The sequence below is a fragment of the Podarcis vaucheri genome (assembly GCF_965113315.1).
Source record: "Podarcis vaucheri genome assembly, chromosome: 6".
Classification (NCBI taxonomy): Eukaryota; Metazoa; Chordata; class Lepidosauria; order Squamata; family Lacertidae; genus Podarcis; species Podarcis vaucheri.
In genome coordinates, this window is record NC_138764.1 from 67,397,414 (window position 1) to 67,413,067 (window position 15,654).

Here is a 15,654-nt window from a genome sequence, read left to right on the forward strand (position 1 = left end):
TGCTGACCTATGTTTGACTCCGGCTCCTGACATCACCTCTCTCAATACAAAACTCATACAGTGGTACCTTGGGTTAAGTACAGTGGTACCTCGGGTTACATACGCTTCAGGTTACATACGCTTCAGGTTAAACACTCCGCTAACCCAGAAATAGTACCGCGGGTTAAGAACTTTGCTTCAGGATGAGAACAGAAATCGTGCTCCGGCAGTGTGGCGGCAGCAGGAGGCCCCATTAGCTAAAGTAGTGCTTCAGGTTAAGAACAGACCTCCGGAATGAATTAACCCAAGGTACCACTGTACTTAATTCGTTCCGGAGGTCCGTTCTTTACCTGAAACTGTTCTTAACCTGAAGCACCACTTTAGCTCATGGGGCCTCCTGCTGCCGCTGCGCTGCCAGAGCACGATTTCTGTTCTCATCCTGAAGCAAAGTTCTTAACCCAAGGTATTATTTCTGGGTTAGTGGCATCTGTAACCTGAAGTGTATGTAACCTGTAGTGTATGTAGCCCGAGGTACCACTGTATATGAATCATGGCTAAGATGATCACAAGAGCAAGGATCCAGAGAGTGATCTGAGATGCACCCAAGATCTAGCACATAACCATATATATTTTAATACTAACCCCCAATTCTGAGCATCATCTCATGTCATAGCACAAACTGCTTTTGAAAATTCCCCTAATTTCCAAAGGCACACACATAATGCAAAGACTCAATGGGTGAACACAGAATTAGAAGCCTTATAGGTGTCTAGGTCCTGGTGACTACTTTAAAACTAATAAGAGGTGTACCTCACATTGTATTTCTGATATAATTTTATGTCAATATCAGAAGGGGACAATATAATGCAGAATGACTGCTGCTTAGACATAGAATAGATTACATAATGCAAGCTTTGAAAATTCTCTGTTAACTATATGCAACCTCAATTGAAAAGGCAGTCAATCAGTTTCTCTCAAGTCTTCAGGATTTGCCCCATGGCTGAGCAAGGAATATTCATTTTCAACTGGGACCTCAACTAAAACAGAGAGAGAGAGAGAAATTAGGTTATATCATAGAAACTAAATTATTTGGAACTACTTTTATGTCCTTGTCTCTAAAGTACTTGAACATGGTCCAAAACAGGATGGCTTGACAACCACCAACTCTGCAAAGATTTTTTTAAAAAAAAAACCACCTCAGCCTCATTTTTGCTATTTTATTCAGTAGTTTCCATGTGATCAATATACCCTGACTCCGGATTTCAACATTCTACAGCCACGAGAAACATTAATACCATTTGAGCATTAATGGTATCCTATCATAACAACCTCTTGCAAAGCAATAGCTTTAAATTAATGTAAGGCACCAAAGAACTGTACTATATCAGTCGGTTCAACATAATAAAGCTTGCTGTTCATGGCTTCTTCTTTTTAAAAAAATTACTCATCCAGTAATTATATCAGAACCTCCTTATTACAAAAGATATTGAAAATGAGGGCAAAAGGGTTTAAACAGATGGGAGCCATGCACCAGAACTATGAAACTGTGATTTTGCAAGGTTCTAAATCCCATGGGGAATTCCATGCATAGAGGAGGGAAGACTCTCTGCTTCAAACCTTCACCCTCAGACTCAATAAATAAAACACAATAAAAGAGATGTGCTGAGAGGGGGTGTTCCATCACTGCCCCTCACATATTTATTTGCATGCAGAAACAATGAGAGAGAGAGAAAAGAGAGAGAGAGAGAGAGAGAGAGAGAGAGAGAGAGAGAGAGAGAGAAGCCCATTGCACACAATTGTGTAATGGATTGTGGCCAACATTTTGGGAAGGAGGTTAATATTATTGATATTCATCTAACAAAGGAAATTTAAGTCACAGAAGCAGAAAGAACGCATACCTTTTTCAGAGTCTAGGGCAGATTCTTGTTCGTCCGCTGAGCCTATTTGCTCTTCCATGGGTCCTTCTCCTGAACAATGTCGGCCAGCCAGTGCTATTGCTCCTTCGGGGTTTCTTGCAGGAATGTCATTTGAAGCTTTTGGTAAAAACCCAACAGATAATTACATTTTCATCCATTGACTACTGGGGTAACTTCTGTGGCTAAGAAGACATACCACTAGTCTCAAAATAAATTGGTGTTTCGATATGTTGTGCAGGTTTACTAGATTTGGCAGTGAGAGTTGTCCCAGAGAAGCCAGTGAGCAAAATAATATTCATGTGCAAATAGTTTGTGCTTTGAACACCCATCCTGTCCTGGCAAATGTCACACCACCACCACTGATGGTACTCTGGGTCCATCACTAACAATGAAACAAACTGAGATTGGCTCTCTACCTCTCTATTGAGGCAAAAATCATGGACAACTTAGGCCCTCACCAGATAAGTCACACTACTTACTGAAGATAGGAGACCTAAGAAACCAGGAGTGGTGGGTGCTCTGCCTTTTCTGAATAGGATCACATTCCCTGTAAGAACCAGGTACACAAGATTTGGGGCAGAGGAGCATTCTTGAAGCCAGTACTGCTCCTTGATAACTAGATAATTCCTTCCCCCCCCCCCGTTTCTATTGATTTGCCAGCTGCACCCTCTTCTGGAAAAGGGAGAGATTGCACCTATCATAGATGCCATGGTGGTAACTTCTAGATTAGACTACTGCAAGGTTTGGAAAATTCAGCAGGTCCAATATACAGCTGCACATATTGTGCCAGTATTGAGAGAACTGCCTGCCCATTTGTTCCGGAGCTAAAGTCAAGGTACTGTTGTTAAAGCTCCACATGGCTTGGGACCAGGATACCTTAGAGAATGAATTCTGCTGTGCCAATGTCCTCAGGAACTGAGGACATTTTGCTGAGAGCTTCCTCCAGGTGCTTGTCCTGGCTGAGAGAAGAAGTGTGACCTTTTTGGTAGTGGCAACCCAGCTTTAAAACACTGTCACTTATAAGGCCCATGTTGCTACTGTAGCTCTTTCACCTCATTTTTCTAAGGTTAAAGTCTTATGCTGCCAGGCCTTCAAGAAACATGTTCTTGCCCTTCTGCTGTTTCCTTATATACCTTGTAGGAATTATGTTTTTAGCACTTAGGTTGCAACCTTATACCTGCTTACCTGGGATTAAGCCTCATTGAGCTCAGTAGGGCTTACTTCTAAGGAAAGAATAGGCTCTTACAGTACTGTTGGTGATTCAAGTGCATTGATATAATGGATACATGGACAAATGCTCCAGCTTAAATCAGACGCACTTTGGACCAGCAAGATCTAGCCAACCTGCATCCATTGTGAATGAAAACTGAACATGACGCCAGCAAGGGCTGTCTTGTGCCATATTTTGCTGCCCCAACAAGAACCAAATGCACAAAAGCACGAAGAGAATAGACGGCTTTGCTTACCATCCTTCTTGCGCTTCCTTATCTTAAGAAATACAATGATAACAGCTGCAGCCAGAACAAGGAATCCAAGCAAAATTGGTATCACAATTGGAAGTAGATTTAGTTCAGTTTCAGAAAATCTAAAAATAGACATAGTACAAAAAAGACCTTTTTGTTTTGGTTTGCTTTTGGTTTTGGTTTTTTTGCTTGTCATCATGTGTAAACCTTTACTTCCCCAGTGGCTGGTGAATGTCTGTTACACATCTGTCTCTTTTGGTGCCAGTGCAGGGAACAGGAGCAGCTCATACAAGTTAGCAGCCCAAACATTAGACCACGAAGTTGCCATCATGAGTCAGATGGAAGACAGGAGCCAAAATCTCAAGTAACAGACCATGAGGATGTCAACAGGGAAACAGGAATGGCTCAGGAAGCAATTGTGAGAGAGAAGTAGAGGGCCTAAATAGCAATGGCATTCATCTTTTGTACAGGGTGGGGTGGATATTTATTTTACTTTTTCTCCTTATGGTCCAAGCAAAATTATTTTATTGTAAGCATCACAATGAAAAAGATATCAATATCATTTATAAAAAGTGCAGAGTTGATTGGGGTGAGACCTTGGTGCTGGGAGTGCCAGTTTCTTCATCACTCCAATGGTTCTGCTGCCCGCCTGGAAGGTAAGTCAGGCAGACTGTAAAGGACTGGGTGGGGCAACACTGTGGTGAAGATGGAAACCCCCCAAGCCAGATGATAAATTGGTAAATGGTAGCATATCAATAGCAGGTCCCAAGGTAAGGGAAATTGTGAAGAAAAAGCAGGAAATAGTAAGGACAAGAGGCAGAGGAGGAGAAGTTGAGCAGCCCAGGATAAAAGGGAGACAAGAAGATAGGGGAGATTGAATAAGTAGAGGAGAGAGGAAGTAAAGGCAGATCAGAAGGTGGTAGAAGCTGGCAAGCAATGGCTCAAAGGAGGATGACCCAGTGGGATCAAAAGGAGTTCAGGAGTTCACCTTGGTGAGAGAAAGGTGGTGGGGTCCACAGACAGGGCCCTTACACTACAGATGCCTTACACTAGCTAGTTAAAATACTTGGTTAAAAGCATTCTGAGGGCATCTCATGATAACAAGAGTCCCAAACATAGCATGAGTGCGGGGCTCACCAGGTTATTTCTGGAGAGAAGGAGTGCTTTTTTACTTTAAAAAAATATTTAGGGGTTATCTCATTTTCCTTCTCATATTGAAATACTGCCCCTCAATGAGACCAAATTTAGATTCACAAAATGTTTAGGGGTATGCATACCCCTGCGTCCCCCCAGGAAAAAAGCACTGGAGATAAGAGATAGTCTGGTGTTCTAAAGATCCTTGTTACCTTTAGGACTTGGGGCAAAAGAGTTCAAAAATACCCTTGTGTTGTGGTGGGAATTGGCATGTTTTGCCCTTTACAATAGAGCCACAGTCACCCTTAGCTAACCCTTCAGAGACTTCAATCTAGCAGAGGGTGGGGCAAAAAGTGGGTACAACCACCAATCACACGCAGAGAGAGAGAGAGAGAGAGAGAGAGAGAGAGAGGCAGGCACAGGACACACAAACATTTACCACTCCCTCCCCACCCTTTTGATGATTGCTCTGATTTCTGCCCTGTCTACAAAATCACACCCTCCCCACCCATCAGTTCATCAATTGTCTCTAATTTTTCTATAGACTTGCATTTTGTTTGTTTTTTGTTTGAAGTAACATTTGCAGCAGTGTAATAAATCTTAACACCATTGAAAGGAGTGCCATCTACTGGCTCATCCTTATTTCTTGCAACACATAATTCTTTTTCAACGTTTCCTTTCTAAGCATTCGACTGGCTATTCTGGGAAACTGCAGTTCGGTGTGCAGAACACTAGCAGCTCTCCCCTATTTACACATGCTAGTATTTTAACTGGAAGATTCAGCACGTTAGTTTGGATCAGTTTCTCATTCTTTCCGTGGCATCAGCTGCTAAACTACCCTCTGGAAGTGCTGGCGCCTATTTTTCAGACTGGTTGGATGACATTTTTAAAAACTTAAATTTTAGGGAAATGGCTGGAGCATGAGAATGTGCTTAAACTAGACAAGACATCTTCTAACTTTACCTTTGCTTGTAAACTTCATTTGTAGCTGTCACATAACTTTGGGGATATGTCCAGATTGTTTGTGGCTCATATGTGGTTGCCGCATCATTTACGATATTGAAGAAAACCAATTCTGTTAGGAGGAAAAAGATTCTGTAATTGAGGATCATTGAAAATCAAGATGCTCTTGAATGTTCTTACACCAGGGGTGGCCAACTTGTAGCCCCACAGATGTTGCTGAACCACAACTCCCATCCACTGGCCTCGTCATTGATCATGTTGAGTGGGGATTATGGGAACTGTATTTCACTGCTATTAACTGGAATTCAGAAGGAGTTGTCAGAAGAACGATGGCCAAGGCTTTGCTGGATGAAGCTGAAAGAGGCTGCAGCATGGCAATGTAGGAACCGGGTCTTTCTCACCTTTACCTTTTGACTCCAGGAGGCAGTCGAGTAAGTGGAGGCTCTGCAACCAGTACCATGGAAGATGCTTCACAGTTGGTACATGGCTAGTTGGTCCTTCTGATGCCAGCAGCATCAGTTCCAGAGATGCTATCAACTCAGCAACTGTACAGTTGTATGGGGCAGCAGCACTGTCCTATTCCACCTAGCATTGGCCAGAAAGAGGGATATCCACCACCTTTATCACGTTGCAACAGTTGTCAGTGGTTTCACTTCATCAGGGCCAGCTTTATTAGGCAGAGTGAGACAGCTGCCTCAGGCAGCAGGTGCTAGGGAGCAGTGGCAACCCACTAGCTGTTTCTCCTGAACCCTATTGGCTGTACCCTTCTGGTTGTGTGTGTCCTATCCTGCACCCCCATGATCAACCTAATCCTCTCAGAAGCACTGAGTGATGTTCTGCAGTTGACAGAATTGAAATAACATCCAACTGCAGGCCAAGTTGCCTTCGGTGCATCAAAAGGTGAAGGAACCATCTTGTCTTTTGTCCCATGTGGCAAAATGTATTGGGCCAGACCTGCACATAGCAACCTATGTCACCACCTGGAATCCACTTAGAATTGAGCTTTATGCTATAGTGGGACCCCAGATTGGATGTCTGCATGTGATTCGCTGTGCAGGCATAAAGGGCAATGCTACAAAAAGTACCCCTAGGGTGAAGTAATACTGCCTTATTAAGATAGTAATATATGTTTAAGCTATACCACTTCAGACTACAGGGAATGTGGGGAATCTCACCTGATCACACATTGTGTATCGATCTGCCTATCTATCTATAATCTCCTTTCCCATTTTGCCACCCCATCCCGCCGCTGCCCTGCCACCAAAGGCGCCTGCAACCACCAAATCCTCTCTTACCTGGGTTGCGTGGCAGCGCCTGTGAAGTGGCGGTGGCAGCGGGTTCCAGAAAGGTCTCATGAGGTGGCAGGGTGGACGTGGGGGTGCCGCCACTTAGATTTCCACCACCCAAGACAGTTTCCTCAGTCTGCCACATGGGTGGGACAGCCCAGCCTTCCACATTAAAAAGGGAGGTCATGGAGAAAGTTATAGCCTTCCTTCCTTCCTAAAATCTAGTCGCCCATGCACAGGGAATCATTTGTACATTCATTTTTAAAATGCACCACCTCCCCACTGTCCCCCGCCCAACACACATGCACCCTACCTAAGAGCCAACTCTTCGCCTGGCACTTTCATTATACACCTTTAGGCGCCAGGCAAAAATGTTCCTTTTTATCTTGGCTGATTTGATTAACATCCTATGCCCTTTTAAAATGTGGGGGTTTGGGGGAGGGGTGTTATTGGGCTATTGTTTTTATTTCAATTATGTATTTTGTGGTTTCATATTTTGATTTTATTCTGTGAACCGCTCTGAGACCTCCGGATATAGGGCGGTATATAAATTCAATAAATAATAATAACTCCAAGGGGCCAAGTTCCCTTCGCCCCTCCTCCCCAATAAAATATTCCCCATTCAAAATAGAGCAGCCCAGGATAAAAGGTGATAAAGTGGTGTGCAAGCACTGCATCTTGTGATCTATTATATGGGGTGGGGCTTACTTGCCCTTCCCTCCCCCCATATTATATTCAAGTGCACCTCTGCACACCTGCCAGGAACCACGTGCTATCATACATGCCTCATGTTCCCATAGAACCCTGATTGAGAAAGCAGAGCACAGGTATCATGGCAGCAGCTCACCGGGGGGATTTAGAACAACTTCTCTTAGAAAGGGCCCTGCCTGTTCTAACAGATTTAGCCACACACAGAAAGGCAAGGGATTTTATTCAGTAGCAGCCTCTTTCAACTGAGAGCCCCCCGTGGTGGGTTTACATGAAAAGAGTATATGCTCAGGCAAGGTATGTGACTCCTCAACTTCCTCTGGGTATATCCACACTGCTCAGGGCAGGAACATTACCAACAGTCAGACACATGGAAGTGGTTTCAAGCCTATAGGATTAGAGCAGTCTTAAACAGTAGGTCTTGGACCACTTTTAGTGCTGCAACCTGCTCAGTGCCTCCTTGCTTGCCTGCCCCACCCCCTAGCTTTTCGGTTGCACAGATGCTGTGGGACGTCTTACCATGAGAGAAGGTTGTGAAAAAGAATTTAGCAATTTCCAAAAATGTATTGGGTACCAGCAGAAAGAGATCTCTCCATATAAGGTCATGTAGAATACGTCAATTGAAGCTAGACTTCACTTAATAAGCTGTGATTAATATGTGATTCCCTATACAGTGGAAGTGTCTAGACTTGACGAGTTTATCAGATGAGCTGCTAAGATAAGGAAAAGCTAAATGTTTTGGCAAGGAATGTTCTTTTGCATTTTACAACCCCTTTAGGCAGGTGGTTTCCAGAAGCACTGTAATCTTGTAATTGCTTTTAAAGAAATGCTTTTAGAAATAATAATACTTGAGGAAACATTTTTGCAAAACTGTTTGTCTAGTTCTGCCAGCACACTCTTTCGTGGGCAGCTTGGTTTTATAGAAGACTTTTAGTGTCACTAATTGGACCAGAAAAGTGACAGCAGAAACAAGCCCTCAGCCAGCCTGGCTTAGAAGTGGAGGTGGAAGGAAAGCAAATTTGAAAAATGAACTTCCTGCTGCTTTGGGTTGGGGCTAGCAAGGAGAAGAGCAAGGCATTCTGCATCCCCCAAAACCAATCCCATGCCCAAGGATCATTGAAGCTCTGAAGAGGATTATCTCCCATATTTGCAGAGGGAGTATATGCATACCCACCAGCTCATAGGGCCATTATGACATTTGTGATTTTGTCATTTTACTTCTCTGCTTACCTTCTGTGACCTCCAGTTGTATGATGCTTGAGCTTGTATTGTCATCAGACGTTCCTGTTCCACATTTATACATTCCTGAATCTTCTTTTCTCAGTTTGTTTATGAAGACTTTGAAAGTTTCTGAGCTATTTCCAGCAGTAAAAACAATTCTTCCTTCTTGCTGTTTTGCCTTATTCATGCTAGTATCTGCTATGAGAGAACAGCCAGATCTCCTCATCTTACAAAAGGATCTCCTCATGCTTGACTTGGCAGTTCCCACTGGGCATTGGATCATCACTGACCCTCTCACTTTACCCCAAAGTATTTCAGGTGATTTGGGCATATTTGGACCTGTTTGGAGAAAACAAATCAAAGCATTTATTACTATCTCCCCCCCCCCCCCGCCAGTCTTAAACAATTTTTCAAAGAATCATTACTACCTACTACAGCCAATAGTGCATGTATATGAAAATATAAAAAGGTGTTCTACTAGAGAAAGAGAAGAAATCAAGGGCACCTCTACCAATATCAATGATATTGGCACATCATTGGTACAATCAGCAGGAGAGGCCCGGTTGGTGGTGTTTCTGTTGGGTGATGTACAGTTCACACAGACCCATGATAGGGTCTCCTCAGAGGCTGAGTCCCATTTGCTGAATGCCCTCCCTGGTCAAGCATATCTCTCTCTCTCATTATTAACATTGAGGAAGAATTTTAAAATGTTGCAGTTCACCTTGGCATTTGGTGACTGAAAGACGCTGTTCCTTAAGATCATTAGCTGTGAGGATATGTGCCTGTTTTAAAATGTTTAATTTTTTTAATGTAATTGTATTGTTTTGCTAGTTTGTTGTTTGCCACCCTGGACTCCTTTGTAAGAAAGGACAGGACAGGAATTAAATTATTAATTATAAAACAACAATCAAGCAGGCACAAAATGTAAACAGACTTTCTCATTTAAAACATTTAAGCAACCCAAATACATGCAAAAGCTCGGCTTGTCCTCATCTACCTAGCAATTTATTGAAAGCCTTGTTTGCCTCTACATTTTTCAGGTGGGTTATTAGCCCTTTGAACAACCGTAAATGGAAAACTGTATCTATAGATAATGGCTCCACATTAGAGTACAGATATGAGAGAGCTTAAAGAGCCATGATTATTGAAAGTTAATAGAGAAAAGTGAGGCAAAAGCAGAACTGGAAAGTGATTGATCTGAATCCCAGATTTCTGCCAAGAAGTCTTTTGAACTAACTTCTTAGCATAGAATTTTACCCAAATATATATTTGTTTTGCTTTTTCTAAACCAGGATATCCCTAATAGCACTTTTGGATTTGGTTTGTTTAGAGAATAGGTGGCAAAGCAACTGCCTTCCTAAGAGTTTTGGAAAAAACCTGTTGTGGATACACAAAATACCCATTTAAAAGAAAAACAAAGAAGCAATACTCAGATCCTTCTCCTCCCCCTACCCCCAAAAACCCCATGCACAGCACCAATACACACAGACTAAAACACAGACCAACAGAAACAAAACACACACCCTACACAGCCAAAAAAAGAAAAAGCAGGCAAAATTATCCCATCAAGGCAACTGAAAAAGCAGACCCCAGAAACAAAACAAATTGTTAAAATAACCCTTCAGTTTTTGAAAAAAAGTTGTTTGGATTCCAACAGCTTGCTTACCTTCCCAAATGGTTACATTCACTCCAGCATAAAAACCATAAGCATTTTTGTTGCCAATGCCACATCTGTAATTACTGGAGTCTGTCTTCACCAGCTGTGTCATTGTCACTTGCAAAATCCCACTTTGAGGGCTATCATGCATTGACACTCTTCCTTCATAGTCTTTGTGAATGAAATCGTTAGTTGAAATGATAGTCTGGCAAGAGTGACGGTTGGTTGACTCCTTGCACCAGTATTTTCTGCCATGTCTATTGGCTGATGTGGTTTCATAGTAGCACTTGATTGTCACTGACCTTCCAGCATGGCTTATCAGCAGCCTTGGAGCATATAATGTTCCTGAGACTGTTTTAAATAAGGGTACAAAAGCTATCAACACATTATTCAAGCAATAAGACAATTTATATAGGGTCATGGAGCAATTCAAGCCCCCTTTGTACCAGGCTGGGAGTGATTTGAATGGATTGGGAAGAGATGTCGCTCCATGTGAGAAGCAGTTCCCATTCATCCTGCTGACCCTATTAAGGATCGATGGGAATTGTATCTCGCATGTATCATTGCAAGCAGTATGCTGCTACAGTCCTGAGGGTCAAATTTGCCACTGCTACCAGGTATATTTTTAGAATGGGTGGGACACAATGGGGAAGAGCTCAGGACTGCAATGAATGGTGTGATTGCTTATTAAAGTGTAATTTAATTCACACTTCATTCACTATCTGAACAAGGAATTAGTATCCCAACAAAGCTTTGGTAATGTTTATATTTTGCTAATTGGTTAATCATTTGAAGCATTGATGGTTCCCAGTAAGGAACATACTCTTACACAATCCTCTGAACAGAGATAACTCCAAGGGTATAGCATGTATCCAAGTTGCAGTTGGGTTACTGGAGACTTACTATGTTTTGTGACACATGGTTTATTTACACGTATATACAGGTAGCGCATGGGTGGAGATTCACAGCTTTCACACACTAATAGATACTAGTTCCGTATTTGGTTTTGAGGAAACCCAGGTACTGCACAGCTCCCAAGACATCCTCCAACTCCAACCTTTTCCTCAGACAGTCTTAGTATGACCCCAACTTCAGGTTCAGGCCACACAGACACAGTTGGACGACATCATCCCCAGAGAAGGGATGGGGGAGAAAGCTAAGCCCTGTTTACCAAATGGCCCCTGACCCTTGCAGTGCACAACAGAGGACACCAATAAGGATGAGATTCAAGTGGATAACTGTTGGGAACCTCCCACTCAGAGGATACAGCCCTGCAACCATGCGTGGACTCACCCTTGGAGGTTTCCCCAGCATGTAGGAGCCAAATACTGTAAAATCAGGTCAAAGTCCATCCAAAACTTAGCCAGTTCCTCCAGGAAAGTAGAGCCAACCACCCTACAAACTTTTCCATTCTACATAAAGCTTCAGCAGGGTTTTGTAGCATCAGTTCATTTGGAGCTATCCAAGGTCCTGTTTTTCTCTGCTCTCTGTATATAATAACCTTAATCTGATTTGCCAGCTGTGATTTGACTTTCTCTACCTTGGCTAGCCTTGATTTGACTGTACTGGACACTACCTGTGTCCTGTTATCTTCAAGTGGCTATGGAACAAAATATTATTTTTTTCAGAAGGGACTCAAACTATGAGTTCCTATCTGAAGAAGTGTGCATGCACATGAAAGTTTATACCGAGAACAAACTTAGTTGGTCTCTATGGTGCTACTGGACAATATATATTCCTATGTTGACAAATTGCTTATACTTAACCAACTACTGAACAAAGCTAGACCTGTTTGGCAGCCTTGAGCACTGAAGCAGTCCTTCTACAGACCAGAACTGAACTGTATTACTGTAGAGTCAATGAACCAGAGATGACCTTGAGGCTTTCTAGCTCAAATCCTAATCCCATTCCAATATATTTTGAAAGATCCTGCTTTGTCTGGATCTTCTCTAATGTAAAAATAGTTTCCTAGAAAAAGTCTAACAGATTTATCTGTGAAAGTCAAAGTAAAGCTCAGATATTTCATAGTATACCTGAAGGAGCATCTCCACTCCTATTTCTCAGCCAGGACACTGAGGTCCTCCTCTGAACATCTTCTGCTAGTACCCTCACTACAAGAAGCAAAGTTACAGGGAACCAAGCAGAGGGTCTTCTCGGTAGTGGCACCCTCCCTGTGGAATGCCCTCCCTTCAGATGTCAAGGAAATAAACAGCTTTCTGACTTTTAGAAGACATCTGAAGATGTCCCTATTTAGGGAAGTTTTTAATGTTTTTATTATGTTTTTAGATATGTTGTAAGCCCCCCCAGAGTGGCTGGGGAAACCTCCTATGTAAATCAGGGGCACCTGCAGCAAATTTATTTAATCCTTTCCTCAGACTATGGAAAAGAGACTTAAATATGAACTTTAATATTATTAAGTGTACAGAAAGTTTCCAAGTTACCAATAGAGTAACTCTGGTTGTTGTTATTTTTGTTGTTGTGTTTGCATTTTTTGATTTTATAAAAAAAGCCAAAGTATATCTTAAGCATATATGAAACTGGCTGCAAAGAGAGTGAAAGAGGGGAGAAATGACAATTTACTAATTATATTAGACTAAAGATTTGTTCTTGAAGGAGCAAGCAGAAAACACAGAAGTGCCAAAGAAAGACCAGAAGGAGGATAGTTGTTATGAACCCCAATTCTTTCACAACCCTGACACAAACTTATCAAACTTATTGAAGATGACACAACTTTTGTCTACTCACCATGTATGAGAACGAGGAAAAAAATTAAGGTATTCATCATTGTGCTTGATTTCAGATTTATTCAAAATCAAACATCTAAACTGGATGCAAGGAGTAGGACAGGCTCTGAATACCCCTACAAAACCTGGCAGAAATATGAAGGGTTTTTTAAAAAATCATTACATTTATTAAAGATATTGAAGTGTAAAAGAGAAATATATACACACACACACACACACACACACACACACACACACACAATTATATAGTCCAAGAAGGCCGATCATCTGTGAAATATATCTAGCATTCATAATTGCTGTTACAGGTGAAAAAAATGAAATGTTTTCTGCAGAATAAAGCAGCCCCCCTAAAGTGTTTTCTCCCCCAAAGCCTGCTGACAACTCCCTTTCCCTTTCCCTATTTTGCTTCTTTCTGGAATTTCTGGGTAAATTTGTCAGCAGCAGTGACTCTGAATAAAGATAAGGTTCATGTGTGTTGCTGCAAGCTCTGGACAGTTGGAGAACTTCCTCATGCATGTTAAAATCCCCTTTTTAGTTTGTTTGTGTGTTTCATTTTAAGAAGTTGCTGCTTCAAGTGTCTTCACTTGAAGACAGTAGAATTTGTACATTTCACAAGCACACACATCCATGCCCATGATGAAGAAGATAGATGAGGTTGTCAGCTTACTTGCTTCTGCAAAGGACGTAGGGGATAAAATAGGACCAAAAAGGAAATAAGCAGTTAGTTCTAACAGTGCATTGTGTCCCCCAAGCTAGGGTCAGAGAATTTCACCAGATCAGCACTGTGTTACCCCAAAATTCAATGGTTAAGTATGACTTCCAAACCAAATGGAGTCGCACATCTCCTTGCGCAGCTTCCTTTCTGGGGCCCAAACTAAACTTGTTTGTTCACATTTTTGCCCCATGAATGTTTACCTGGATGCATAACATATGGTACCACAAAATAAGTTTTGTGGTAATTTAAAGACTATCAGTTTCATCGTGGCATTAGCTTTTATGGACTACAATAAATATTCTTAGCCTATGGGGTCTTATAACACTCAGCAAACACACAAATAAAAAAAACCATTTTATCAACCTTGATAGATTAAAAAGAAAATACTCTTGAACATTTGCTTAGTTCTTGCCTTGGCTAGTCACCAACTCTCAGCTCAATCTCCCTCACATAACTGTTGTGAAGATACAGAAGGAAGAATAAACTGGCTATACCACAGGCACCAATTTGTTCTTCCTTTAACTAGAGTGATGCATCATTGTACTATAAAGAATCATGGGTGGGTTTTTTTGGGGGGTGGGCTGCAAATTAGTATAACTCCAAACCTTCAACGAATTTACTCAGGCCTGATTGTTGCTTATTTTAGATGCACAAATCACAATCCCACTTTTCAGTTCAGCTTACTCCCAGGTTAGTGTGCACAGGTGATGGCAGCAGGGCAGGGCACTCCTATCTGCAGGAACTGCTTTTCCAACACAAATGTGTTATTTCCTTTCAGAAACTCTGGAGTTTGTGATGGAGCTTCAGTTCCTGCCATTTGCTACCCTCTTCCTTTTCCCCAAGTAAGGCTCCCCACTCCCTTGAAATGGGAGAGAAACAGTTGTGCGCAATTGTGTGCATGGTTCCTAATCCAACACTGAGGACTTCATGTTCAGTCCCAATTCTTGACTGCAGACATCCAGCCAAGGCAAACTTCTGACCGCACAGATCTGAGCACCTTAATGCAATAGGAGCACAGAACCCTGCTTGTGCCCAAAGCTCTGTCTTGCTGGATCAGGGTAAAACTGGGGCCATATATCCACCCATACTTTCATGGGACCTTTCGTTGCCCACAAAAGTTGGAGGAGAAATATTCACAGGCAGATGTGCCCATTTACTCAGAAATCAGTCTTACCATTCAACAGGCTGACAACACGGTAAGCATGCTTAGGAATGCAGTTTTGGAAAAAGCTATTATCATTATTTTAAAGTAATATGCATTCTCAGCAGGTTTCTAGCATATATCAAATAGTAGCAATTCAAAGTCCTACTTATTCTCAAAAAGATCCTTATATAGTACCCTACATTCATTAAATGTCACTTTTCCCATTTTTACCATTTGCAAGAATTTATTCAACCAGCCTGTAACTTTCAGTGGAGACAAAAATATCCTGGCAATTAAAACTTCTCATTGTACAGTATGCTATATTGGGAGAACTGGTCAAACCTAGCAAGTTATAAAAGCTGTAATCGCAAAGTCAGCATTTAGCATTAGAGAACAAAACACATTGGATCCAGTATAAGCAATGGCTACCTTGACAGGTTTGAAAGAATGTCTTTTTACACTGTTAATTTATCATTGACAAAATGACTTTTCCTTACCTTATGATGACTATTAAAAGCATGTTGATTTTCCAAACTGCAGGTTTGATAATAGCATCACCTACCTGAAAATTTTGGGTTTTTTGAATAAATATTTAAATACTACACATGAAGCTGCAAGTTGAGTTCAGTCCTACCTTTTAAAAATTTCTGTTTCACACTCTGCTATCTTCAATAAGTAGAGTATAAATGAAACAAGCTGTGTGTTAAAAAGAGGAAGCCTCAAG

General features: G+C 41.7%; 1 protein-coding gene across 2 annotated transcripts; it reads right to left on the minus strand.

Moving 5' to 3' along the window:
- Positions 1–471: 471 nt before the first annotated feature.
- Positions 472–15,573, minus strand: LOC309534870 (polymeric immunoglobulin receptor-like). 2 transcript variants are annotated; one of them, XM_082227323.1, is made up of 9 exons: positions 15,428–15,573; positions 13,073–13,196; positions 10,337–10,678; positions 8,680–9,009; positions 6,751–6,903; positions 5,456–5,567; positions 3,362–3,480; positions 1,878–2,012; positions 472–1,016 (listed from the first exon to the last, which is right to left on the minus strand). In XM_082227323.1, the coding sequence occupies exons 2-9, from the start codon at positions 13,110–13,112 to the stop codon at positions 940–942; spliced, it is 1,308 nt and encodes a 435-aa protein (XP_082083449.1). In that variant the 5' UTR covers positions 13,113–13,196; positions 15,428–15,573; the 3' UTR covers positions 472–939. The 2 variants fall into 2 exon arrangements, with proteins under 2 accessions (XP_082083449.1, XP_082083450.1); XM_082227324.1 differs by lacking the exon at positions 15,428–15,573 and adding an exon at positions 14,924–15,049.
- Positions 15,574–15,654: the final 81 nt, after the last annotated feature.